This window comes from Corapipo altera, unplaced genomic scaffold (assembly GCF_003945725.1).
Source record: "Corapipo altera isolate COAL_440 unplaced genomic scaffold, ASM394572v1 48b, whole genome shotgun sequence".
Lineage (NCBI taxonomy): Eukaryota > Metazoa > Chordata > Aves > Passeriformes > Pipridae > Corapipo > Corapipo altera.
In genome coordinates, this window is record NW_020884884.1 from 5,510,974 (window position 1) to 5,537,347 (window position 26,374).

At 37.6% G+C, this 26,374-nt stretch overlaps 1 protein-coding gene across 3 annotated transcripts in view; it reads left to right on the forward strand.

Moving 5' to 3' along the window:
• KCNH1 (potassium voltage-gated channel subfamily H member 1) overlaps window positions 1-26,374 on the forward strand; it is a 184,780-nt gene that overhangs the window by 88,022 nt on the left and 70,384 nt on the right. For all 3 annotated transcript variants that reach the window (XR_003527419.1, XR_003527420.1, XM_027641626.1), the window contains exons 9-10: window positions 2,647-2,899; window positions 16,596-16,792. Coding sequence is in view for 1 of the 3 variants with exons in the window: in XM_027641626.1 (XP_027497427.1) it covers window positions 2,647-2,899; window positions 16,596-16,792 (450 nt within the window). In the remaining 2 variants the exon portion in view is untranslated. The remainder of the gene's footprint in view (window positions 1-2,646; window positions 2,900-16,595; window positions 16,793-26,374) is intronic.

The window sequence follows — 26,374 nt, forward strand, 5'->3', positions numbered from 1 at the left end:
TGTGAGGCAAATGTTATCATTTTAATTCATTGAATTTACAAGTAACTTCATATTGTGTCTTAAAATGACAAATGGCCTTTCACCAGAAGAAATGTACAAAAGCAACTATTTGCCTCTTTTGTATTAGTTTCCAGCTTTTATGGAGATAGATGCTGTTTTTCTTCTGCTTGTAAAGAGATGTGATTTGTGTGGTGGATCATTCAAGAAATTATACCAATGCTCTGGTCACCAGCCTTCTGGTTGGCAGCTTAATTTAGTATTCTAAACTGTAGATGATGCAGTTAAAGAGCAAATAGTGTCATTTCTGTATAGCTGTTAAAGTGTCATTATGAAGGAGTAGAACAGATGTGGCCTTGCACTGGGCTGTCTGGAGACTGAGAGGTACAGTGGGTACTGTTTGCTTTCCTAAATATCTTCAGCTTATCTGCCATTTTTAGATCCCAGACCATAATTCCGTAAGCACTGTCTCTCATACTAGCTTTCAGAAAGAAATGGTGCTTTAGTTCTGGATAATGCTGGTTAGAAACTGTGTGGTATTATGGATTTGAGGTACATACATTTTGGGGAAGATGGAGAGACAACATCTGAGGACACATAGTGTAGTGAGTGCTGCTGCTTTCATTCACCCCCCATTACAAGTTACTGTCATCATTTTAACAAAGCAACAAGAAAAAATTGCTATGTAAAACATGGAGGTTTTTTAGCTTATCTTTAAAGTTCATTCCTGACTTCCTCTGGTAAGGAGAGAAATGCTCTAAGAATGAATTTGGAGACAGCAGAATAACAAAACGAAGCATGACAATTCTCACTGTAGCCTTTGATAATTATCTTAATAAACAGGGAAAAAGTCTCCAGTTGTCAGGACACCAAAGAGCCTAATTCAGTGTTGTTTTCAATAACTGGTGTGTTCATAGCTGAACTGCCACTGGTGATGACTGGTAAGCCAAGAACCAACTTTCATCTGCATAGCAAAAGCTAGCAGGTATAAGGCTGACTAATGGCTCTGCCAATCCATAAACTCCCAGGCCTGAGTGTTGGTTTGATGCCTGTGTTTTGGATAAGAGCATAATGTTAAATACTCTCTTTTATATTCTGGTTTCTACTACAGCAACCCTTTTTGTGTGGTATATTTAAGTAACTGCAAAGGGTGTGTGTAATTCCAGTAGTAAAATTGGGAAAGAATCTGCCAGTACAGAATGTTTTTGTTGCCAGAGTAAACGAGCTAATTGAAAAGACAGTTATGGCTGTTACCTGTGTTCCATGTTGAGTGTTGGTCTTGTTGCCCCAGCCCACTTCTGTGAACCTGGAAAACTGAGAATTGGGGGGTTCAGCTGCTGCTCTGTATGGGGCAGCCAAAAAAGATCATCACTTAAGTGCTATAGAGATATAACTTTTTGGAAGTAATATCTGTAATAACAGGTCTGCTTGGAGGTGGGCCAAAGATAATGATATTGGTGTTAGAGTCATTTGCCTTTGGAGTACCAAGCATAATATCTGGAACCAGTGCCGTGAATTATGAACTTGGTTCTCTGCTCAGATCTTGCACAGAGCCCCACTGTAAGGTGTAGATATAGCTGTAGTGCTTCCTGTGTTACCTTTATGTTTTCCAGAGTATTTGCATTGAGGCAATGCTACTGCTTCTTCTCTTCTCTTACCATCTAGGAAAATGTGTGGGAGTAACTCTGAAGCTCAATCAGAATGTTCCTTAATTGGATGGAATAGTTATTGATGAAAAAATTAAAAAAAGAGGCAGACTTGGACTACTCAATGTTTTTCTCAAATAGTACATCCTGGATGTAGTTCATCACAAACTATCCTCCGAAGATTTTTGTCATCTCCAAACTCTGTTCATGTTGCGTATTTCCAGTGGTTTTACCAGGAACTTTTAATCTGTACATGCAGTAGTAATTCTGTATTCTTTCCACAATGCTGTCTGTGTTATATTAAAAAGCTTTAGAAATGGCCCTGCCTGGTACCCGCTGTGCTAAGCATCAGTTTGTGTTCTCTTAGGAGCACACATCATGAATTGCTGTGAGGAACATTGTGTTTGGAAGATCAGCTTGCCCAACACAGCATCATACCTTAAAGTCCCTTTCTGACGTAAACAAAAAACTTGTTAGTGCCACTGAGGGGTAAATTTGAATACCTGCAGTTCTCAATATTATGAGTTAATTAAGCTTTAAATAACTTTTTCTTTGTTTGTTTGTTGAAGAGATGTGCAATCACGCTTCTCCTCTACACAATATTCTATGATTTGGAGCATATAATTTGAGCAGGCTTTTAATGGAATCTGCCTATCAAAAAAGTGACCTACCCTCTAGAAACAATCCTTCAGGAAGCTTTTCTTCAACACTTTCTGTACTGCTGTGCCCTCAGTTTTATTGTCTAAAAAGCTGAGGCCTTCTGGTAATTCAATATCCAGCGCAACACATTGCTGAGACGAAAAGAGTATTTTCCTTCAGGTATTATAAAATAGACTAAGTTAGCATTGTGGCTTATGTGTGTAAATAATAGAAAAATAAATGTACAGACTGAGATTAGAAATTTTACAAGAAGGAGGAAAGTAGTTCTTAAATCTTGTATAGTAAACTAGCAATAATAGGCACGTAAAAACCATGCACAGGAATTGATTGATTTCCTTCTCAGGTTTTGCAGATATGCCCTAAGGACATGAGAGCAGATATCTGTGTGCATCTTAACCGCAAAGTCTTCAAGGAGCACCCAGCTTTCAGGCTGGCAAGCGATGGGTGCCTGCGAGCGCTTGCAATGGAGTTTCAGACAGTGCACTGTGCTCCAGGAGACCTGATCTACCACGCTGGAGAGAGCGTCGACAGCCTTTGCTTTGTGGTTTCAGGGTCTTTGGAAGTAATCCAGGATGATGAAGTTGTTGCTATATTGGGTAAGTTTCACAGCTGATAATATGCATTGTGCACAAATACAGATGTGCGGAGCATTTTTATAACCTCCTCTTCTCATTCTTTAAAAAGCTTCAGTCGAATTATCTTTACCACAGCCTGGAGAGGTGTATTTTATTGTCCTTCCTGTTCCACACAGGTAAATAGGAAGGGCAATCATCTCATCTCTAGATTGCTTTAACCCTGTTTCTGTTCAATGGAAACTCTACTTGAGCATTGGCATCTTGGTCATTCTTGGAGTTCTTCCTGTCTTGACACATCTCTTTTTGTCAGAAATTCCATTTAGGACTCAGAAAACTTTTTTTTAAAGTGCCTGTCTTCCCTGCCTCCCTCTCACCCCACCCCCTGTTAATAATTTTTATGGAAATTTTCCAATTAGATTTATTTAGATCTCATGTTAAAATAATATTTCTCTATTTAAAGTCTAAGTAGTTTAAAAATTTAGAGCTGATTTGTGTAAACTTGGAATGGCAGCTTTGTGTTGAGGCATTAAAAAGAAGCTAATAGTGTTGTGAACAACATTCTGAGGCAAAACTAAGAGAAAAGTGGGATAATCCAATACATGTAGGTAAATTGTGGCTGGAGCACTGAGGAGGTGGTTCTTATCATTTGATTCTGTCAGACCCTTTTGTAATAAGGTAAATTCTCAGGGTGGCTTAATCCAGTACCTGTCACTCATAGCAACCAAGAAAAAGAGAAGAAAAGAGCTTGATAATCTTACTTTTTCTGAACACATACACCCAACTGTCCTAAGAGGAATGTCTACTGAAAAATGAGGGAGCTAATAAATATCCTGGGTTTGATTTTTCTCTATTTCTGAATATATATAGTAAAGGGTGAATTTAGTGTCCTGGGGAATCAAACTGATAATATTTTGTGCCATATAAGAAACTAAAAAGGTGAAAAGTTGGAGGATAACTGATTCTCTTTTGTTCTGGAATCACCTGTGCTGTTCAGTGCTGTACGATACTAGCAACTTCTGCTTGTCTAAATTGCACATCAAGAACTTCTGCCATGTTGAACTCTCATGAATTAACATGGCAAATGTAGAACAAACTAAAACCTCTCAGTTTGTGTCCCCTAAAGCTACCACCTGGGTTCACTGCAAGAAGAAAACTTCAAAACGTCTTGCTGCTCCATTTGAGTATAGGTAAAAAGCACTGAGACAGAATTTTTTTAAAATATCCTTTAAAGATAACAATGTTCTCCTCATCTTTACTGGTAACTTCTGCATTCTATCATAACACTCACTTTAGAAAACAGCCTAGATTGCTTGAGAAACCTAATCTCTGCTGTTGCAAAGTGATAGCTACAGATAAATGAGGCTGATCCCTTGGTATCTGGATAAATAGAAGTATTTTGTTGCTACTGCTCTCCTGGGATGGTAACTATTGATCCTTTTCCCTCCACAACTAATTTCTTTTTTATTTTTCATTTGGAGTCAATTCTCTGGCACTCACAAAAGTTGATGAAATCTGTCATTTTCTATGTGAATATTGTAAGTGAAGAGAAAAGTAAAATGAAGTGGAATCTCTTTGTGATTCTGTGAGATTTCATTTTGGATGTACCTCAATTTTTATGTTTCTGTTTCTGGACTAAAGAATCCCTTCCCCTCCACATATGTGTCTACCTTCCCCCCGCAGACTGTGAAGTCTTCTGTTGAGGATTTCTCTATCCTGATAAGAAATTATGTGTTTAACTACGTTTTTCACTATTCTAAATCAATTGGACTTTCTTCTCCTTTCACATTGTGCAATTTAAGCACTACAGTACTGGAGGATGCTGCAGGAGATGGGCCAGGGTTTCCTACCTAACTTCTTTGTATTCAGTTTTCTTATTTGTAGAGTAACAATGTTTGGGGGCGTTGTTGTTATTTTTGGTTTTTAATTTCATATTTAGCTAAGCTTGTCAAGCTCTTGATGAAAGTATACCAGATAAAACAAGGTACTACAGGGAAAAAAAATAGTGCATTGTACAAGAAATGTGATTGTTGCTGATCACTCAGACAGAACAGCCTATGATAAATTTTGTTATCAGTCACAACTAAACATAGCTATGAACATTAGGCATGTAACAGCAAACCATGTGAGCATTTCTATAGAATAATTTTAGTTAACAGGGATGTAATCTTCTTTCAGGTATTCTTGAAACAAAGATGAAAAAAGTAAATGCACAAACGATTCAAGGTGAATTATTTGCTCAACTTTAGCTGTCATGTAATAAAGCAGTCTTCACAGTTTGCAATGTAGCCTGTGTCTTCCTTACAACAGAGAAATGAATTGCATCCCTAAATTAGTCTGACTGCTGTACAGCATTGCATAAACCAAAGGCAGACTACACTTAATCCTTTAAGGATCCAATTCATATGAAACATTTTCAAGTTCTGAAACATTTAACCTTGCAGTCTAGCACATAAAAGTATAGTGTAGCCCTGGAGTGTATTGTGTACACTTCCATAATATCCTTCCAAATTGGTTCCCTGTAATACCGCAGAGACAGGTGTGTTCTCAGTTCAGGCTTATGTTCTTAAAACAAAGCAATGTCTTTGACTGACTTAGATTAATATGAGTACTGACTTGGAGGAAATTACACATTGGCCAGCAGTGAAAAAATGTGCTCTTTTTGTGTGTGTCTCCTAATATTGCCTTCCCCATTATTTTGATTTAAATACAAACCCCAAAATAAATCAATTAAAAAAACCAAACAAACCTTTGCAATGCTTGCAGTAAAAATTTAAAGACTTCGAAGCATTTTGTATAGACTTTGATTTGTTGTGATGAAAGACATATTTTTTTTTGAATTCTCAGCAAAATTTCTGCTAAAATACAGAGACTATCAGTGTCCATGCAACGCAGTCTTTGGATTTGATGTGTCAAAGAAACAGAACCCTTTAAGCCAGGTGATGGATTTATTTGTGATTCATTCTAATACAAATTGATTAGAAAAAGAAGACCTAGCAAGAAAAGCCACTGTATTACCATGTTTTACTATGTTAACATGTAAGTGTGAGGGTGGGATTATGTAAAAGGGAAGTTTAGCTAATGAGAAACTGCTTGGATGAAATATAACTCTGTTTTTCCATTCTTCCCTGTTCTTCCCATTTACACAATTGTTACTGCATAGGATGAAGTGCTGACGTACACTCAGCATTTTGTGGAAGACAGAGACAATCACATAGTCCCTGCCCCTGAAGAGAACTGAGTGAAGCACAGGTCATGCAGGACTTCCATTAAGAGACTGTTTTCAACTTGGCTTTGCTGTTAACTTTTCTAAGCCCTCCCATTTGGCCTGATGCTGCTTTATCCACCCGAGACTGACAGTATCTCTTTGAACTGCTCTTATTTAAAGACTTACCCATTTATCCAAATGTCGTTAGAGAAAATAGGGGGTTTTTTGCTGTTAAAAACAATCAAGCATTTATGTGTACTTCCTTTGGCAGCTCTAGTTTCTCTGCTTTGGAGCAGACATTTCAGACTGAGCCACTGACCATCTGAAAACCTGACCTTATTGCAGGTCTTTGAAAAATTAAAATCTACTTATCCTCAGGAGATTGACTACGTTTTAATTTATCAAATAACTTCTTTAATTTATCAAATATTCCTCCTGAATTAATTGTGTCCCAGGCACAGAACATAAAATCTGACTGAACCTTTCTTTGGAATATGCGGGGAAAAGGGATTTTAGTAGAAGTGTGAAATAAGCCTACATGGCTAGTTGTTTTTTCTTTATTTAAGCAAGTTTGAAGACCTAAACTGTCTTTCATTGCACTTTTTATGTTTTTGTACACTGTGAAGGTATGTGTTTCATTAGTGAAGTGTGACAATGTAGGTTTGGAACTTTGGTAAACAAGAAGCTGATGTTAGAAGTCCAGCTGAGCGGATATGTGCCATTGCTGAGGTCATTTCACAAAATGGGGATAAGAGGGCACTTCCCTCACCCTCCAACCATTTAATCTGAACCTTTTTAATCTCTCCTCATCATTGCTAGAGGAAGTGCTAGTTCTTGTGTTATATCTCCAATTGCATGTGTGCTTAGATAATTTCATGAAAATTGTAGCAAAAGTATCCTTTTAGTATTTTCTGGAAATACAAAAAAGGACTGGATATAAGGCCTCGTTAGTATAGGATTTGTATTGTGTGAATGCACAAATATCTGAATGACTTAGAAAACCATTTTTGACCTTTCTAGGAAATAATCAATTCTGCGTTAGATATGACTGACATAATAGTACTCCAAGACTGAGCAGAAAAATCCCTTTTCTCTAGGAAATCTGAAGGAAGCAAGTGATTTTGGGACCCAAGTTGGTTCCAACCCTTTTTGCCTGTAATAGGGGTAATCTTTGAATTTTATGAAAACATTCCAGAAAAAGGCTAGAGAAAGAAGACCCTTGACAGTTAGAGTGACAGACTGTTTTTTTCTAGATAGTGGTGGGAAAAACAATGTCTTGTCCTTAAATTTTCTGACTGCTGCAACAAAGATGGTGAAGGGCCTTGAGGGGAAGGAGTATGAGGAGTGGCTGAGATCACTTCATCTGTTCAGCCTGGGGAAGAGGAGACTGAGGGGAGACCTCATGGCAGTCACAACTTCCTCATGAGGGCAAGAGGAGGGGCAGGCACTGATCTCTTCTCTGCGGTGGCCAGTGACAGAACCTGAGGGAATGGCCTGAAGCTGTGTCAGGGAAGGTTTAGGTTGGATATTAGAAAAAGGGTCTTCACCCAGAGGGTGGTTGGGCACTGGAACAAGCACCAAGCCTGACAGAGTTCAAGAAGCACTTGGACAGTGTTCTCAGGCACTTGGTGTGACTCTTGGGAATGGTCCTGTGCAGGGCTAAGGATTGGACTCGATGCTCCTTGTGGGTCCCTTCCAACTCAGCATACTCTGTGATTCTGTGATTTGTCATTTAATGACTCCTAGATGGCCTGACTGTACAGCAGATCTTTACTTATATGAACTGTTCAAAGCTGCTGAAGTGGTCTTGATACTTCTTGCAAGGGGGCCTTGTGTGTATGGATGGTAAGACTGGAGGTTAGTTTAGTGAACTTGATTAAACACAGTGAGCTTTAAACCTTTATTTAACAACTAAAAACCAAAGCCTTGAAAACCACAGTGATCTTCAGAGCTGAGCACTGGATGAGAAAAATAACATTTACTAGAAGGTTTAGTTAAAAAGGAAAAACAAAAACCCCCCACAAAACAGTTTATCCTGTGTTACATCCCAGTTGTTCTGCATTTATATTCTTGATATCTTTATGTGAGCTGAAAACTTGCAAAAGAATAAACTTTTTTTTTTTGACTGTTGGTTTAGCATCATAGAATATCCTGAGTTGGAAGTGACGTATGAGAATTGTAGAGTCCACCTCCTGATTCCACAAAGGGCAAGTAAAGTGAATGAGATAGAAAGGGAAATCAAGTCAGGAATTTGTTGTGAGCCAGGAATATCACTACTCTCCACAAGGTCAACAGTTCGGTGTTGCTATTCCTTTTGCTGCTATCAAAGCTGAAAGGAAATAACAGAATGTAGATATAAGTATGAAAGTATGCAGTAACACAATGTCAAGAATGGGAATTTTTTGGGGGGAGTAGAGGCCAGGGAGTGTGCAAAGGATGCACATAGTTTTACATTAAAGTTCACACATGAGTTGAGGAAGTGAAATTTATATGACCCTGAAATACAGATCTTTTATTCTTATTTATAAAGCTATAAAGTTGACAAGATTGGAGACAGTGGTTTTAACGTGTAGGAGAGCTTGGTGTGCCATGTTTGGTTTCAGCAGGATATTAAATGCTCCATTTGCTTTGTGTGGAGAAATTCCTGCTGATTTAATTTGATCTAATTGCAGTCTTAAAGAAATGTTATAAGAATAATTGTTTGTTTTCTTTACAATAGCTTTAGCTTACTCATTTAGCCGTAAGCATTTCATTCAATTGTAGACAAAAGAGGATTGATTCAGATTTTGGTGGGACAGATTTGCATCCAGATAGGACAACTGCACCACAGGGGTGATTTATTTTAGAGTGCAGGAGTATTGCCTGTCTTATACCTTCTCTGTGGAAAGCATTGCAACTTTCACACAGTCATGTGAAGATTGCTTCTCAGCAGACTTTAAGATGTTGGATAAGTGAACTGTGCTGAGCCCAGACTGCTATCTTTAGACTGTCCCTAGTACCTGAGCTAACTCAGGTTTCCCTAAACTAAGCTGCTTTGTGTACTACCCCATTTTCAAAACTTAATTATGTATTTTAGGGCCTACTGTTATTTAATTTCAAGTCTTTGAAGAAGTCCCTTACTGCTTCACTTTTCACCTACATTGAAAACCTCCCTATGTTAAAAATACCAAGCTGCTGTGCTCTTAGGCTTAAGAAATGCAGGATTATGGATGGCATTAGAGTTTTCTGACAGTATCTAACGTCACAACATTGTTTGTGCTATTGAATAAGACTGTAATGTGACCAGCAGTGCTTTCAAAAAGGAATGATTGAAATTAAAATCCATCTTTATCCTCAGGAGGTCTATTGTACTTTTTCTATTTATAGTTTAAAGGCTTGGGTTTTTTTTAGGTTAACTTATAATAGGAGATTGGACAAGTTGCATGTTTCTATGAAGTGATTCAATGAACATCAACTGAAAGAACAGTTTTCAGATTTTGATTTGCCCAATGTGTGTCCAGGCACACTTAGCAAAAGTATTAAAATGGAGATCCAGCTAAACTTTTTAAAAGGCTGTGGCATAAAGAGGTCTACATTAATATAAAATTTTAATTTCATGGTGGATGTAGGAGCAGCACTAAAACTTTTACGGAGAAATATATGTTTATTCCAAATGGTGGTTTGGGGCAGAGAGTATTCCTTATTCCTGTGCTCCTGACACCTGGGGTGGGTTGATATCAGAGTTGCCAATTTTAAGACTTCAACCAGCCATTAGTTGTTCTATGTCTAGCTTCTGATAGAGCATTAAAAGCATGAATCGCCAAAGCTCCTGTCCACTGCTGTCTGTAGATGGTCTAAGACTGGGCAGGGTATTGGAGAAACAGATTTTTAAAATACTTGATTAATGACTTGCTGAAATAACTGAGCAAGAGGGGGATTCCCTGTGAATAGAGGCCTCAGTAGTGAACTTATTGGCATGTTTTGTGTTTTATTGTTGAAAATCTATGCAGCTTTGCATGATGTGCTCTTAAGTAGTCTGACAGCACCATGTGGAAGAAGTCCCCTTTGGAAGATGGTAGTGTCTGGCAGGCTACTGGCAACAGTGATCCATGACACTGTCAGCTGAAATTGAGATGTGGTGGAGGTGAGGCTCTCTGTTCCATATCCCTTGATATCTCAGGCTGTGTCAGGAAGGCTTGCACATTGTGTTCGTGTCCATACTCCAACCAGAGGCACGAAGAGGTAAAAATTATAATTTAGCAAAAAAGTCAGCTTCTGGCCAGCGAACCACTGAATTAATTTTAATTGTTGTTTTGGGTAGGGTTTTGTTTCTGTTTCAAAATTTCGGAGGAGGAAGAATTAAATTGTTTTCATTAAAAAGACAGGTTAAAAATTAATGTAAAACATTTTCATGAAACACTCATTTTTCTTTGTTTTCTTCAAGTTTCAAGTTATAACTTTTCTTCAGAGGTATGTTTCTTTAACATTGTTAAATTTGTACTGAAGGGGTTGCGAAAAATATTAAATAAAATGAAGTATACTATAGATACATACTTTGTGAGGCTTTCAAAATACTTATTTTATATACTTCAGAACATAAAATTTACTATTTAAACTCTTGTGAATCCTTTTTGTCTGAAATACAATAAAATTTCGGAGTTTCAATGTAGCTAGAACCTAAAGCCTGTCTCTAAGTAATCAGAGAAATAACTCAGAGGATAATGCAACTTGATCCTCTCAGATAGGTTTTTTTTTGATCAGAGAATTAGCACTGTCCATGCAATGACAACAGAAATTGAGCTGTGTTTTTCCTATTAGTTAACCAATGCAAATATATTCAAATACATTTTTGACCCCAGTTACTTGAGCTGGTAACTTCCATATCACCTGAGTTTTTACAGACTGGACATATATTCATAAACTTTTTACAGTAACCATTAAAATGCAAATAAGGATAAATGAATCAGATTCTGCTGAAGCCTCCAAGCTTTCTGTGAGTAAGCCTGGTAGGGCCCAATTGACATTTAAAACTCTTCTTCTCATCACATTAAGTCAAGTAGTGAAATATAATCTATGCTCTATTCAGAGAGACGAATAAACACATTATTAATAATAATAATAATAGAAATCTTAGCTGTAAGTAATACATATTGTTGCTACTCATCTCGAAAATAAATGTTTTTACTTTGTCTGTACAGTAATGTGCTTCAACAGAGAAAATTGATGCAGTTGTACAGTAAAGTGTCTGCAAAATATTGCCAGGCTATGTTTTACAACATAAACAGACACACTGTTTCTATTTGTGCACCAGGCAAATCACTGAAAGTGCAACTTCAATTTGTTTTATCTGTAACTCTTACTTTGGCTTCTGTGGCATTGATACTCAGACTTTTTTTAAGATCTTATTAGAGGAATAGATTAATTAAAACTCTGGTTAATGGAAAATATTATATTCTCTGCAGTTGGTCATTCACTTCTCATTACATGTCTCAGTTTGCACTTCAGAAATCTTAAGAAAATCCAAAGCAGCAAATCACTTCCATGCATCATCTCCTGCCAGCTGTTCTCCTGTTGGAGAACCAAACTACAGACTATTCAGTGGCTGTCAAGTTGTACAATTTATCTGTAGGACAGATACTGAATATTCTACCTCAATGCCAAATGGTAGCTCTGTTTTTATTGCCTGACAGATATTTGTTGCCTTAAAACAATGCACCAAGAGGAAAAATTCTTTTTGCTCTAATGCCTCTAATTTCCTTGAATCTTTCTTCTCTTTGTAAAATGGGAAAATTTAAATTGCATGCCTTACCTAGATTAGGAGGAGATGAGGGAAGAGAGGAGAGGGAAGGATTTTCAGTTGAAGCCGAACAGACATGTGGTGATCACAGAGGGAATTCGACCCAAGTCTCACATCATTGGCTTTGAACACCGGGGGTAAATACACTGTTCTTAGTGGAATTATGCTTGAATAGAATTGGTAGGAGCCTGTGACATGGACTAACTTCAGATCCTCTGGGGAGGGAGGGAGGGAGGAAGGGAGGGAGGGAGGAAGGAAGGAAGGAAGGAAAAAAGGAAAAAATCAGGCCAATTGTTTTGTTTGTTTTTAAATTTCAGCATTTTAACTGAGCAGTCACTAGAAAGAGACCTATGCAGAGAGAATCAGTGTTCGCTTTTATAGCAGTTGGTGTCTTCCACTGCTTGGAATTGGCAAACAAATCCTGAGAGCGCAGGCCAGTGTGGGTGATCCAGGGAGCTGTGCTGGGAAAGTCATTGTGGCAACCACTGTGGATCAGTATTACAGATAACATTATTTGCTAACACCTGATTTCCAAGATATGCTTAGTGCTGCATTGCCACTGCGGTACCATCGAGCAGTGTTTGGTCATTTTAGCTTATCTTTGGATCTGCTGAGACTATGTGAGATCCCAGTTCTATCATTTAAACACGTAGATGAAGGCAGATTGGGAAGGGACCCATCCTAGATTCTGGTGTTGGCTGCTGTAACAACAATTACTATTGATTCAAGAATGATTCTAACATGAATATTTTGTCTGATGTACTGAAACCCCATGGATTTCTGTGAATCCCTTCAAAATCCATACTGACTTGGAAGACCTTCAGCATATGAATCTATGGCCTCATCTTCTCACCCAACTGCTATCACACCAAAACTGCACCACGACTTCCAGACATCCAGAACCCAAAAGTGGACTAAGTAGGTTATCAGTCAAGCACATATTCTACACATGAACCAGATTTTTTTGGAGTGGACTATGTTCTGTCTGAGAGCTCCTCATTACTTCCACTTTTTAGGAGTGAAAAAACCAAGGTTTGTGGTATCAGGACAATATAGCTATAATGAGAGAATGTAGTTCTTTTCTCAAACAAAATCAGCAGAACACCTGACTAAGCAGCAGTAATCACATCTTCATTACTGTGCTGCTTTGAGGAGACAGAGTGAATGTAGCTTGACCTTATGCCTGACTCAGGCTGAATTTACAGTGGTAACAGAGAAATCATCTTTTCACTTATAAGATAAATAGCAAATTTGATGTGCGAAAGAAATTGGGAAAGAAAAAATATGGAAATAGAAGGTTTTATAAAATCTTCACTATTTAAGAATTTTGTTTCAGGACTTGTTATTATAATTAAAACAAACAAGCAAACATAAAAGGCAGAAAACTATTTGGATTTCAAGTGCATGCTGAGCTGATGGTGAAAAAGGTCCTCAGCCCACAAATTCAGCAGGGAATATAAATGATTGATGGTAAAAGCTTAGATCATCCACTTTAAGTGTGATTGACAGATAATGTTCTTGGCAAACGTCTGGAATTCAGCAAGCTGGGAATGAAAAATGCAAAGTACTGACAAACAAATGCCATCTGCATTTCTCTAGCTTTTTAATCTTTCCTCAGAGGTAAGGTGAAATATATAAAGCCTGGAGTTATATGTAAAAAGAGGCTTTTGGCTCAGGTTCCCTAATGCAGCCATTAGACTTTGCCAACCTCCTTCTGACACACTCAGAAGTATCACCTTGTCCCTCTTGCTTTCTAATTACAGATGGATTTGATAAAACACCCACTTAATCTGCCCCCCATTTTTTTTAATTCCTTTTTCCTGAGTGATTGATCTTACTATGTGGAGAACATATAGACAAAGGGAGATGATATGCAGTTCCATATTATGTATAAGAGGCCAATTGTTCTAATCCAGTGCAGGTACTCCTGGGTGGAATTTTAATTCCTTCTTGCTATAAAGATTTCCTACTGCTCCTTTTCCCCCCTGTTTTCTATGAATATCAAAGACGAGTTTTTTTAGAATCTGACAATCAAATTTGATACTTTTGATATGCATCATTTAGGAAATGCACTTGATGGAAACAAAGCAGTGTGGTGTTTGCATGTGTGCCTTGCTTTGGAACCCAAAATATAATGTAGGATTGATTTTCAACTAAATCGCTGGCTGTTAAATTCAAGGAAATATTTTAATGAAATCGAGTACAACTTCTTCAGGGTTTTTTTGGTTTGTTTCTTTCAAACAGAGGCTTCTGTGATCTGACTCAGTTTGTGGTTCATGTGTTGCTTTTCTCTGGTTTGGCTCAGTAGGCACCCAGCAGACGTAGCTCCTTCCTGTGCTGTTCCTGCCACTAATGGGAAGTGGCTGCCTAGAGTAGCAGGAAGCTGCAGGAGGGAGAGTTTTTTGGAAGGAGGGAAATAGCAAAGGGAAACTGTCATTGCTGCCACAGGTGAATGACACAGTTGTGTCTTTCTGTGTTATGTGAAAAGCAGAATTAAATTTTAAAAAGAGTAAGACAACTAACTTCTGAGGTAGGCATAGCAGCACCGTGCTGTTTGTGCTTGCATTGTACTAATTATTCTTCATGATACTGTGGGACAGTAAAATGATTATTTTCATTTTAAGGTAGGAAAACTTGTCTGGAGATATTAAGAAATATACTTAGAACAAAGCTAGAATTTCTTTCCCTTGTGCTTGGATTACCAGCTCTAACTGTTGCTCCTCAGTGATGGCACATTTCAATGCTTGATAGATTCCAGAGCGTTAATTAAAACAGTTGTTTAGCTAATTGCCTGGAATATTGTGAGTAAAAGCATATTTATTCCAAAGGCAAACAATCCATTTTTACCCAGTGAAGCATATCAGTTTTTATGGTGCATAAAAATTGTTTCACTTCAGTTTTGAATATATTGTGTACTTGTCTGTCTAAAAGCCTTTCAGATGATGATTTGCTTTAAGTGCATGGAAGCATTTTTCTTTGGCAATTTTTAATGTATCCATTGAAAAAGCATACATTTAAATAATTGAAACTGTGAAAAGTCATTGCTATTAAAATGAAAAGTTACTTACTGTACTAGGCTATTGGACTGCCACCATGCTTATTGATATGCAGCCTTTGTAGTATTTCCAGATATTGTCCTATGTAAAAAGACTTGAGATTGGAGAAGGGTTATCGTTATGGTGTCTTTGCTTAATTTTTGAGGAAAAAACGTACTGAGGGAACGGGTGGTTTCAGTGTATACACACATTTAAAATTAAAATAGAGTCTATACTCCTCCAAAGCGATCAGGGACTAAACTGGTCCATGGGAGGTGGCTGCATAGGGCTTCTGTGGAAGACTGAGAGCACATCAGTGTGACGGCTTATTGCACTACAGTGTAGCTTACCATCAAGCTGATAGCTTCTCCTCAAAGAGAAAATGCTTATCATCTAATGGAAAGATTAGGTAAGGATGGAAGTACAGCTCAAGGGCTAAGATGGGAATTCTGGGTTTAATTTACAAGTTTTCTTGAGCTCTATACTCATGATAGTACTCTCGACTTTCATATAGCCTTTTATACATGACTATTTATCTAAGAAATGAAACCTAAAAGGGCCTGGCTGAAGTCAATAAACTAATATTTATTTTGATGCTTTGGCTTTCAGAATTGCTATGGGCAAAGTATTACTTATAAGACAAGGTACCATCTGGTCCATTCCTACCTCAGCTTGATAGATGTTGTGAATGTATTTCTTTGTTGTTTGTCTTAAGAGAAATATGCAGTGGTTATATAACAAAGCAGAAGTTTAAGAGGAAAACACATTTCAAAACAATAACAGTATAATACTCTTATTGTGTTAGCAGTATATGTTGGAAAATAGAAAAAAAAAAAAAGACCATTACTCTTGTAAATGGGCTTGTAACTTTCTCCTACACACTCCCTTTTGTGCCCAGCCTGAGCTGGGTTATAACCAGCAAAATCCTTACTGGGAGCTGTTCCTCAGCTGCATTTTGGTAAACTTGCCCTGAACTGTAGGGTCCAGGCTGTGCAAATGTCCTCACTGCAGTATTCTACAGCAGGGATTTCACTGGCTGCCACAAGCTCATAAAGATATGCACATGGAAAGGTTGTAAGGAAATGGCTGTTTTCTTTCTTCCAGTGTGTAACAGCTAAACATTCATGCCTGGCCATTGCTATGTTGGTGATAACTAACCTGTACTCTTCTTGTTTTGGACTCTGTTTCGTTGTAGCCTGTAACTGCACTGACGTCTTATACAAGATGGCTTTATTGACATAATAGTGGGTCATTGTTAGCCAGATTAAGAAAACTTAACAACATAGATGTAAGAATCAAATCCTTTGCATTTAAGTTAAAAGAAGAAAGGGAAAAAACGTTTCATCTTAATTAATCTCTTTGAAAGGGATAAGAAGAGAACATGAACCAAGAATGAATCACTTTTCTTGATTTTTAAAGAAAATCATTTATTGATATTCAAAGGGGACTCATACATGAACAACTTTTTGATTATTATTTATTCTTATGAAATTTTACTAGGCTATTAGCAAAGTAATTAACAAAAAGATAGCAGAAAAAGTTATTAATGAAATATTTCAAAGTTATTTTTTTTTAGGCAGAATTATTTTCTGACCACATGAAGTAGAAGAAACTTGTCTGCATAAATGAGATGTATATTCTTTTACATTTTTTGATGGAAATAGTACTGTTATTGAAAGTAATGCTGTTATTTTTGTTTAGGCAAAGGAGACGTTTTTGGTGATGTGTTCTGGAAGGAGTCTACCCTTGCCCAGTCCTGTGCTAATGTAAGGGCTTTGACTTACTGTGATCTTCATGTGATTAAGAGAGATGCTTTGCAGAAAGTACTGGAGTTCTACACAGCCTTTTCACACTCCTTCTCTAGAAATCTCATTTTGACCTACAACTTGAGAAAAAGGGTAAGTAGCTTTGATTTCAACATATGTCTTATAAATGATCTCACTTTTAAGGACTCTCTGCATGAAAAAAAACTGAATTACTTGGATTCTGGCATTTTTTGTAGGCTCTCTTTATAAGATGGTTTTTCAGAGCTTGCCTAAGAGACACTGCGAGTGTGTAGAGTCAAAAGGCCACATTTATTCCTGTGCTAGCTTTGTAGAGAGGTAGACTGTGTGTATGTGAAAGTACTGCACATTTCAAGGAAAGAGACAGATTCCAGCATTTTGCAAACTGTTGTGCATTTGTGATAAAGTGTTCACTAGTTAATGCAACTTTAGTTTGTAAAGCAGCTAAAAATATTTTAGGAGTGTTACCTGAAATCACATAAAAAATGATAGGAAAGATAAAAAATCTAATATATGGAGCAAAAGTCAAGAAGAGTAATCACAATGGAAAAATAATATGAACATGACATTCTATCAAGAGTTGCTTCTTTTAGAATCAATCACATTTTGGAATTACTTTACTTATCTATAATGTTTCCTTTTTCTTATCCTTGATTTTTTGACTCATTTCATTCCTTGCTGTGTGCCAGTACAAGTTATTTTGTCAAATGCAAGTCATCATAATCTAATAGCTCCTTTTAAATCCTCTGTGTAATCTTCAGTGAACAACCTCTGTAGAAATTTATTAAAACTGTAGTAGGTATAATTCAGATGATATGATTTTATGATGCAAGGTACAAGACAATACTATTACATTTAAAAGAAATACATTGGAGAGCCTGCATTTGCTTTAAAATATTATGATATAAGGATACTTGAGATCAGCTAAAGAAATATGTTTGATTTGAGATTTTTTTTGTTCCTAAAAAAGATTTTCTATGGTAACTTCCAGGTGCCAAGTAAGTCCTAGATAATTACAGCTGAAAAAATAGAAATCTTTAATTCTTTTAAATCTGTTTTGTAAAATTAGACTTTGCAACTAGACGTTTTTAAAAATGTTTTATTTTTTGTATATGGAGTTGGCATGCTGAAATTAAAATAGTGTGATGATATTTTCCATCTAAGAGCAATATCAAAGAATTCAGCTTTTTAGTGTTTGATGAAGAAGAATGTGCTATCCACACTTTGGTCAAATAAATACAGCTCTAGTAGAAAACTGATGTAATTAAAAACTAAGAAGCAACTTATACTTGAGGGTTTCCTCATATGACATTTTTTTCCAAATAATACTGAGTTCCTGCAGGATAAGGAGAAGGTAGACAACTGCAAGAGCTGTTAATAAACAACTACTTGTCCGATGTTAGTTAATGTAAGAAATAAAATAAATGAAAAAAATTGACATTGAAATTACCTAAAGAATCGGTATCACTGACTGACATATTTTGTAATTAGCTCTGTGGGTAATTTGGTAAGATGCTCTAAGAATATATAACTACTTTTTTTCTTTTCTTTTTTTTTTTTTTTTAACATCAGTAAAAATAACAAGCTTTGAGGCATAGAAGGACCAACTTTTTTAAAGCTCATGGCAATACTAGCAGAATCTAAGAATTTTGGATCTGCTCTGAGCCAAAAGTCCCAGTTTTAGAATAAAATACCTACTCCAGAAGTCGCACTGTTCCTCCACATTTATCGGCATATCTTTTCCCAGCCCAGGTTACAAAACATCTTTTAACTGCAGTGCCATAATTTCTGTGCTGTCAGTTTTCTACACAAAATGTTCCTAATAAAAAGGTACATCTTATGATAGCAATTTCCATCCAGTTATTCAAATAATTGGATTTTAATTGAGTTGCAGTCAGCAGAAAAGTGGCGTTGATTGATATTGGAAGCGAGAGTTTGATGGTTCTAGGTTAATAAGCTGTAACGTTATTTATTTTATTGAAAGAAGGCTGATTGCAATCAGAATGCAAATGTTAAATAATGTGAATAGTATATGCTTTTGGAAATGCATGGAAGGTACAATACTTCAGAGATTTGAGGTAATGCACGTTAAAGGGCAACTTTTTAGAGTTCAGAATTTAATCTGGTTTAAATATCTGTGATTTTTATAGAAGTATCTCCCCAGCCTGTCGCTTCTAACACTTTTCCTAGTCTATTTCTGCAAATGGAATTTTGTAGAATTCAGATGAACTGGTACCTTCTGTGAGTTACATTTGTTATGTATTGCATACCCTTTGGAGTATAAATACCAGAATTACACTTTTCATTTCAATAAACAGTTTCATCTCTAGCTCCGAAAGTGTTCAACCAGTTGAAATGTAGATACTGTATATTCATCCCACATATATTCATACAGATTCCAAATACATGCAAAGCAGCTTTGGGGTTTTCTTTCCCCCTGCAGAAGGATCTCATGGATATGTTTTTAAACTTGGTTATTCCTCTGAGGTGTCCCCATCTCCAGGGTGCATATGCCTTCTCTTGGCCATGGTACTGAGTCTCGCTACTTAGTGCAAGGTGCTTTGTAGCCAAGTTTCACTAAGGTTAAGTGAGCTTTAACACTGACCATTTTTTCACCATGTTTGCATATTCCTTGGCTGCTGAGTCTCCTGTAGTGATCCCTGGTGGAGATGGGACTCCCTGTCCCAGGCCCTTTGGTGCCAGTGAACAGTGCTGACCTTACAGATGTTCCCTCCACTTACCGGGGTCTGGATCCATGTGCTAATGTCTGTGACAGAAATAAGAAGACATGCAGGTGTGTTGGAGGGTACTGGAAGTGGTCAACTAGTCTTGACCTTAGCTAATCTCTGAGCTGGATTTAGGCAAAGTAAAAAGCAACTTCCCTCTATTCCTTGTGCTGTTCTTCCTGCTTATCTTGAATGTGGTTTGAGCTGAGCTGGGAGGGCAGGAAGCTTTTGTCCATGCATCCCCTTTATACCTTTCCTAGAACAGGGCTGCAGTTATGAAATGTTACTGCCTGTTTAAAGACTTTGTGGTCAAGGGGAAAGTTTCTAGTGCTCTGTCCCTGGCATGTCATTACTGTCCCTGTCTATGTTGCGAAAAGTTTCCTTTCACTCACTTTCTCAACAAACTCCAGTGAAATATCCTCTTTTCTAAAACTGATCAGTTTGTTCAAGTGACTAAAATCCCTCCTGAAGTTATTAGCTATCTAGTTACTTCTGACTGGAGCTCAGACTTGGAAAACTTTTTCTTTTTCCTGAAGGGGAAGAGAAAGGAGACCTTTAATTAACTCTTTCTGCTGCTATTCATTAAAATTTTCATTTTAATGGGAACAGGGGGAGAATCATCTGCTACATCTCTCTTTCCACCATCTTAAGAAACTGGAACTGCAGTCTGTGGCTGCAGGTGGCTGTATGTTGGACTCGAGGGCTTTGCAGCTGAAAGGAAGCTGATAGAGGGTTTCTCAGAGCACTTCCTGCTGTAACAATGTGATGAAATTAAAGCAGGTTAACTTGATGTTTCTCTCCATTTTTGGAATTTCAGAGAGAACCAGGGGTATGTGGGATAGTCAAGTGACAAACACCCTTATGGAGGATATGATAGATGAAAGAAATATTGCAGGTTTGGAGGGCATCAGCATTCATAGACTGGATGGAGATCTGGTTTTCCCCTCCAAATATTTAAACACTTCTGGGTCTTCAGACTGGATTTCACATCTCCAGATTGGTAGAAGCAGAAGACAAAAGCTTGCATGATAGCTTCTTGTCATCATCTTTTGCTTGTGAGGAGGTGCAAGTTTCACACTCTTTTTTCAGGAGCGTGAAAGGCCTTTGGCAGCACTTGTAATCATTCTGGTTTTGCAGTTGCTTCTTTCCATGTGTATGAGCTTTGTGACCAATATTAACTTACACTGAGTTTTACCGCAGTGTATTTGCTCAGTTCATTCTGCTGCAGCTGAAAATGATGTTATAGCTCAAGTGATCACACACACTACAGAAAAGGGAGAATTCTTATACATAATTGATTAAGCTGAGATTTCTCTAGTAGGCTATTTTAGCCTGGATAGCGATTAAATGACTAATTCTGAATACTTTGGAGTATCATGATAGAAAGCACAAGTAGCTTTTCAGAGGCGAAATTTGTGTCCTGAAATAAAAGAAGGAATGCAATAGGGTGTAGGTATGTTACTGGGATTTTGTAAGACTGAAAGAAATGGCAAAGAACATTCTGCATTTTTACAAATCAAACATGGTTTAATGATTTAGAGCCAAAGCTCTCAGTCAGAACATATTTCTTGAGAGAGAAGTGATTGTAATAGAATAGACTCACTCCTGGCCAGTGTAAGATTACTTGCTTTTGTACATGTAGTGGTGTATTTATTCTATGGTATTCCAACTGTGCCAGTGGACAGGACTCCCACCATCTCTTTTGAAAAGCAATTTTAAAATGTAACTGTGCTTTCCTCTTGAACATTAACTTAATATTTCTTCTTTTTGTAGTGTAAGCTATAACTAGAGAAAAAACCTCTCTCAAATGATACATTTCAGCTAAGAGTGCTTCAAGCCCTGATTTTAAATCTCTAGTAGGCCTTTGGCAGTAGAATGTTTTCAGAGAGTAGTCCATGGCCTTTCCACATGGCAAGTTTTCCAATTCTTTTTCATGATAGATGTTCAAAATGTTATCCCAGAACTCTTTCTGATACGCGAAAGGCTGAAGTGCTGGAAGGTTTTAACAAAGCTTTCTTACACTGAGAAGAGAAAGGTTTTAATTTTAGAATATTGTCCCATTTGATGATAGATTTCTTAATGGTCCAACTGACAGCTTACTTCTCTCTCCTGTGTTTGTACTCACAAAAATAATCCCACAAGTTCTGTGGGAGGAGGGGGTTGATGCTTGACTGACACGCACCTTACAGCACTGAGAACTGAGAGCATTGGATGTGACTGATGTCTAGAAGGGCCTGTGGCTTGGGAATTATGCCATATTAGCTGTCTAGGAGGCAAAGTTTTTATTTTCAAAAAAACTGTCCAAGTGCAGATAAACACTTAAGTATTCTGTTCTTTTCCATGCTGCTTTTTTAAAAACTGTTCAAGTAGTTGGATGTTCTTGCATTCACGGTTTCTCCATGTCAACCTTTAGGTATTTAATTCTGTTTCATCATTACTAAATTCCATATTGCATTTTTGTATCTTTTCTCTGGCCTTGGACATCTTAACTTTTATATGTCTCTAACAGAAAACTGTTTAGCTAACTCACAGATTTTTGGTCAAATGGACCTTAATACCCAGACTTGGAGAGAATTTGACAAACCACAAACATTTAATGATCATGTTTCTACAGTGACTGTTGAAATATGTGGTTGCGTTCAGCCCAAAGTAACTTCATTACCTTTCATCTTGAAGTTTATTTTCCAAAACTTTCCAATTCTAAACTTATTTCTGTTCTATTTAATGTATATGGCCTTGAGCCTTAGGCTCCTCTGCTTATGCAGAGGAATATCTGGTTACAGACAAATAGTTTACATAGTGGGGATGTATATGTGCAACAGAAGATATAATTAACTAAGAAGTTCCAAGACACTGTGGTGGCTTGACCTTGGCTGGCTGCCAGGTGCCCACCAAGCCTCTCTATCTCTCCCCCTTCTCAACAGGACAGGGGGAGAAAAATAAGATGAGAAGCTCATGAGTCAAGATAAGGACAAGGAGATCACTTACCAATTGCCATTATGGGCAAAACAAACTTACTTGTGGAAATGAATTTAATTTATTACCAATTAATCAGAGTTGGATAATGACAGACAAGAAAAAAAAATCTAAAAAACACCTTCCCCCCATCCTTTCTTTTTCTTCTTCCCAGGCACAAATTCACTCCCAACTCTTCAGTCTCTTTCCCCTGAACAGTGCAGGGATTTGGGGGTGGGGGTTCTGATCAGTTCATAACACTCAGTCTCTGCCATTCCTTGCTCTTCACACTCTTCCCCTGCTCAGTTGTGAAATTCCTCTTATGAGAGGCAGTTCTTCACAAACTTCCCCATCATGGGTCCTTCCCACAGGTAGCAGTTCTCCTAGAACTGCGCCGGCAGGGATGCCTTCCATGGGGGGCAATCCTTCAGAAACAGCCTGCTCCAACGTGGGTTCCCTGGGAAACCACAGATCATGGCCAGAAGACCTGCTCCTTCATGTCCTTCATGGGCTCCTCTCCACAGCCTGCAGGTGGGTATCTGTTCCGCCACGGGCTTCCATGAGGACTAGGGGAACACCCTTCATCACCAGTCTTCACCATGGTTGTTACCATGGGTTGCAGGAAAATCTCTGCCTTTGGTGTCTGCAGAGTTGTTTCTTTCACATATTCTCACTTCTCTCTCTCAGCTGCTGTAGTGCAGTGTTTTTTCCTCTTTCTTAAATATGTTATCACAGAGGTGCTACTAACATCGCTGGTTGGCTCAGCTCCGGCCTGCAGTGGGGTCCGTCTCGGAGCCAACTAGAACTTTCTCTGTCCAACATGGGGACAGCCTCTGGTGCCTTCTCAGCCACCTCTGCAGCCCCTCTGCTATCAAATCATTGCCACATACACCCAAAACAGACAACAAACCCGTTCTATTGCTTTTATTCAGTACGATACGTTTTCATGTAAATTTTAGCCGTAAGTTAGATAAAGCTATGTGGGTAAGTAGCAAAACGCTTCTTTAAAATGCTCTTGAATGACTAATCCCTTCTAAACTGATTTAATGAATTCATCATGTGTTTGAGATGCCTTCTCCTACTATGAATAATGAGTAATTTTTCATGCTTTTAGTTGCTCTGATGTAATGTCTGTACAATTGTTATAGAGAAGTAGCTTAGTAAACCATACAAAACAAGATGTGTATTTTCCCATAGGAATATTAAGTTGTTGAAATTCTGATAGGCCATTCACTAGTAAATCCTATTAAAAGTAACTTAGTCATCAGTAGGTATTAATAATTGTCAATAGAATAAACTGATGGAAGAGCTGGTGAGGGTGAATTTTGAATTGCAATTCACCTTTAAATGGAAGAATATGATTCTTTTATGAAGCTGATACTAAAACCATAACTGCCTTGAAGTATCTTCATTAAGAGAATATTTCCTATTCTATGCTATTGTAGATTTATATATTGTAGGTTTTCCCACACTGGTTGCTAAACACTTAGCTATCATTCTGATCACTAAATTAGAAATTAAATTTGTACAGACTGAATTTATAAAAACAAAATTTTACCTGTTTCCCAATGTGTTTTCTAAATATGGAAAGCGTTCCAATTATATGTCAGTACTTGGAAAAAAATATGGTAAATGGAACAAGTTCTTGTCAATCAGAAATTGAGGTTAAGCACTTCATTCATTAATCCAGAAACAGAATTGATACTTTGACTGTTTTATCACATTTTGAGGAGACCCCCTTGAATTGCTTTTGAAAGTGGTTTTTTCCCTCAATGACCCATAAAATACTCAGCCTTAAATAGAAAAGAAAAAAAGTCTGACCTTTTTAAATTCTGTTGAGTGTTCATGAAGTCTTTCCATATATGGGAAAACTATTCTGAGTAGATGAAAAATACAGTTAACAAGGTTGATGGTGAATTAAAACAAAATTTGTTTTCATACTATTTTAATCATTTAAAAAAAGACACATATGGCTTTTGTGAAGCTATTTTCAGATGAGTAATAGAAAATTAACATTAAAAAAGGGTTTTGTCTCATTTTTACATGCACAACCGCCCCCACCACTTGTTTATCTCAACAGAAGAAGAAGAAGAAGATGCATTACTTTGATTTTTACCCTCCTCCACCCACATAGACTAAAGCATAGAAATAATTTTAATACAGAGAAAGGTTACTCAGAGTGAATGAGGATTCCCCAGAATAGCTTCCACAAGCCTTTTTAAAATAGAAAATGAATTTCCTAGGAACTGAGGAAATTCTAAATGTTGGCCCACCACCAGGGACAGAAGATGATAATCCAAAAGACAACTGCTCTTACACAGTCTGGGAATCTAGTCTTCATTGTGAAAACAGTGAAATTCTCGTTAGTATTTTTACAGTCGGAAGGACTAATCCCAAGTTTAAACTCATGTTTTTCTTACTATTTTGTTGATTTAGGAAAATATAAGTGTAATATGTGTAGTGTGTTAGTCTTATTTTCAGTATGTGCATGGTGCACTACCACCTGTTCACAGTTAAGTGTACTGAGGTGCCTTAGTCCAGTTTTGCACCACACTTGCGAAGAGAGGATGTTCCATGGGAATTCAAAGAATTCCTACCCTTTCTCAAAAGCTTGAAGTTTGTCTTCTACTGCTTACCATGACTGAGTGGCTAGAGTCTCAAAATCTCTTTGCATTTCTAAGTAAGAAAATAAACTGGTTTTTTATTGGTGCCTGCCATCCATGTCTGTGTATATGTGTGTGTATATGTGTCTGTGTGTATGTGTGTGTATATATTATATATGTACCATGATTGGCCTGTTGCTGAAACTTTAGAGAAATTCCAATGTCATGCTCTCTTTCTAATATATGCATGGTGTTACCCAGGCTTTTTTGCATGTATGTGCCATGTTCTATCATATTTTGTAACTACACTAATTATGTCAATGCCTTGGTAACCTCTGTGGCCTGGTGTTTGTATTTCCTGATATAACCTGGTGCTTCATACACTGTGGAGCACTATGGACCAAGCAAAAGACAGAACAGTGACTTAATAACCTCCTGTATAAATTTTTTCAACTCTAAAAATGATCTCTGTGGTCTGGGAAGCAGCTGGGTCCAGGACAAACATATTAGAAGAGTATGATTTCCTGGCATAACAGCTTTGACCTTCTGGTCTTCTGTATGGTCATTAAAGCTGAACTCATAGGACTGCAGATCCAAACACTCAGTGCGTTCAAGGCACTTCATGGAGGAGAGGGAATGTAGATAGCTGTGCAATATGAAAACTGAGTTACAATGGCAAATCTACATCCTTGAGCAGTCAGACTTTATAATCTAAGTGATCTCATCCTTTCTTCGGCTTTCCAGTGAATGCTGAAATAACTGCCCCCAATTAAAAAAAAAATGAAAATATTATGGAGGCTCCTGCTGATGTTGTGTAGAGACTGTGATCCTGGCTCCAGACCAAATCCTACTACAAGTCCTCTGTTTTCTTGCTTGAATTTTGCAACCTTTACTGTAACTGTGAGCCCTTGGACAGCGAGACAAAAGGACATCCTTTCCTTCTTTGCATACCTGAGATGGGTCTCCACAATTCCTCTGAGGACTCTATTTGCTATGCACCATGATGGGCATAAAACAAATAACTCACCTTAAATGCAAAAAATGCTGTTAAGATTTTGTGTGAAACAGAGCAGTTTCAAATCTTGATCTGTGAACACTGGGAGGTGCCCACTGGGTTTGTGTAGACAACTGATGTTTTCCCCGTATCCATCCTTGAGAATCAGACTTTTAGCCGTCTATCAACAAGGATCTTGCTGAGAGAATACAACCAGGAGCGTACCACATTCCTTAGTCTCAAGCCTGCTGCAAGAGAGTCACCCAGATAATATGTCAACTTGCTTTACAGGCTGTTGCCCATTCCAGAGTGACATTGAAGTGTTTAACTGCTGGATGTGAAGTGGAGTAACTACTAGGTGTGGCCTTGTGGAAGTTTTTGAGTTTGAAATCCAGTACACTTTACCATCATGGGAATG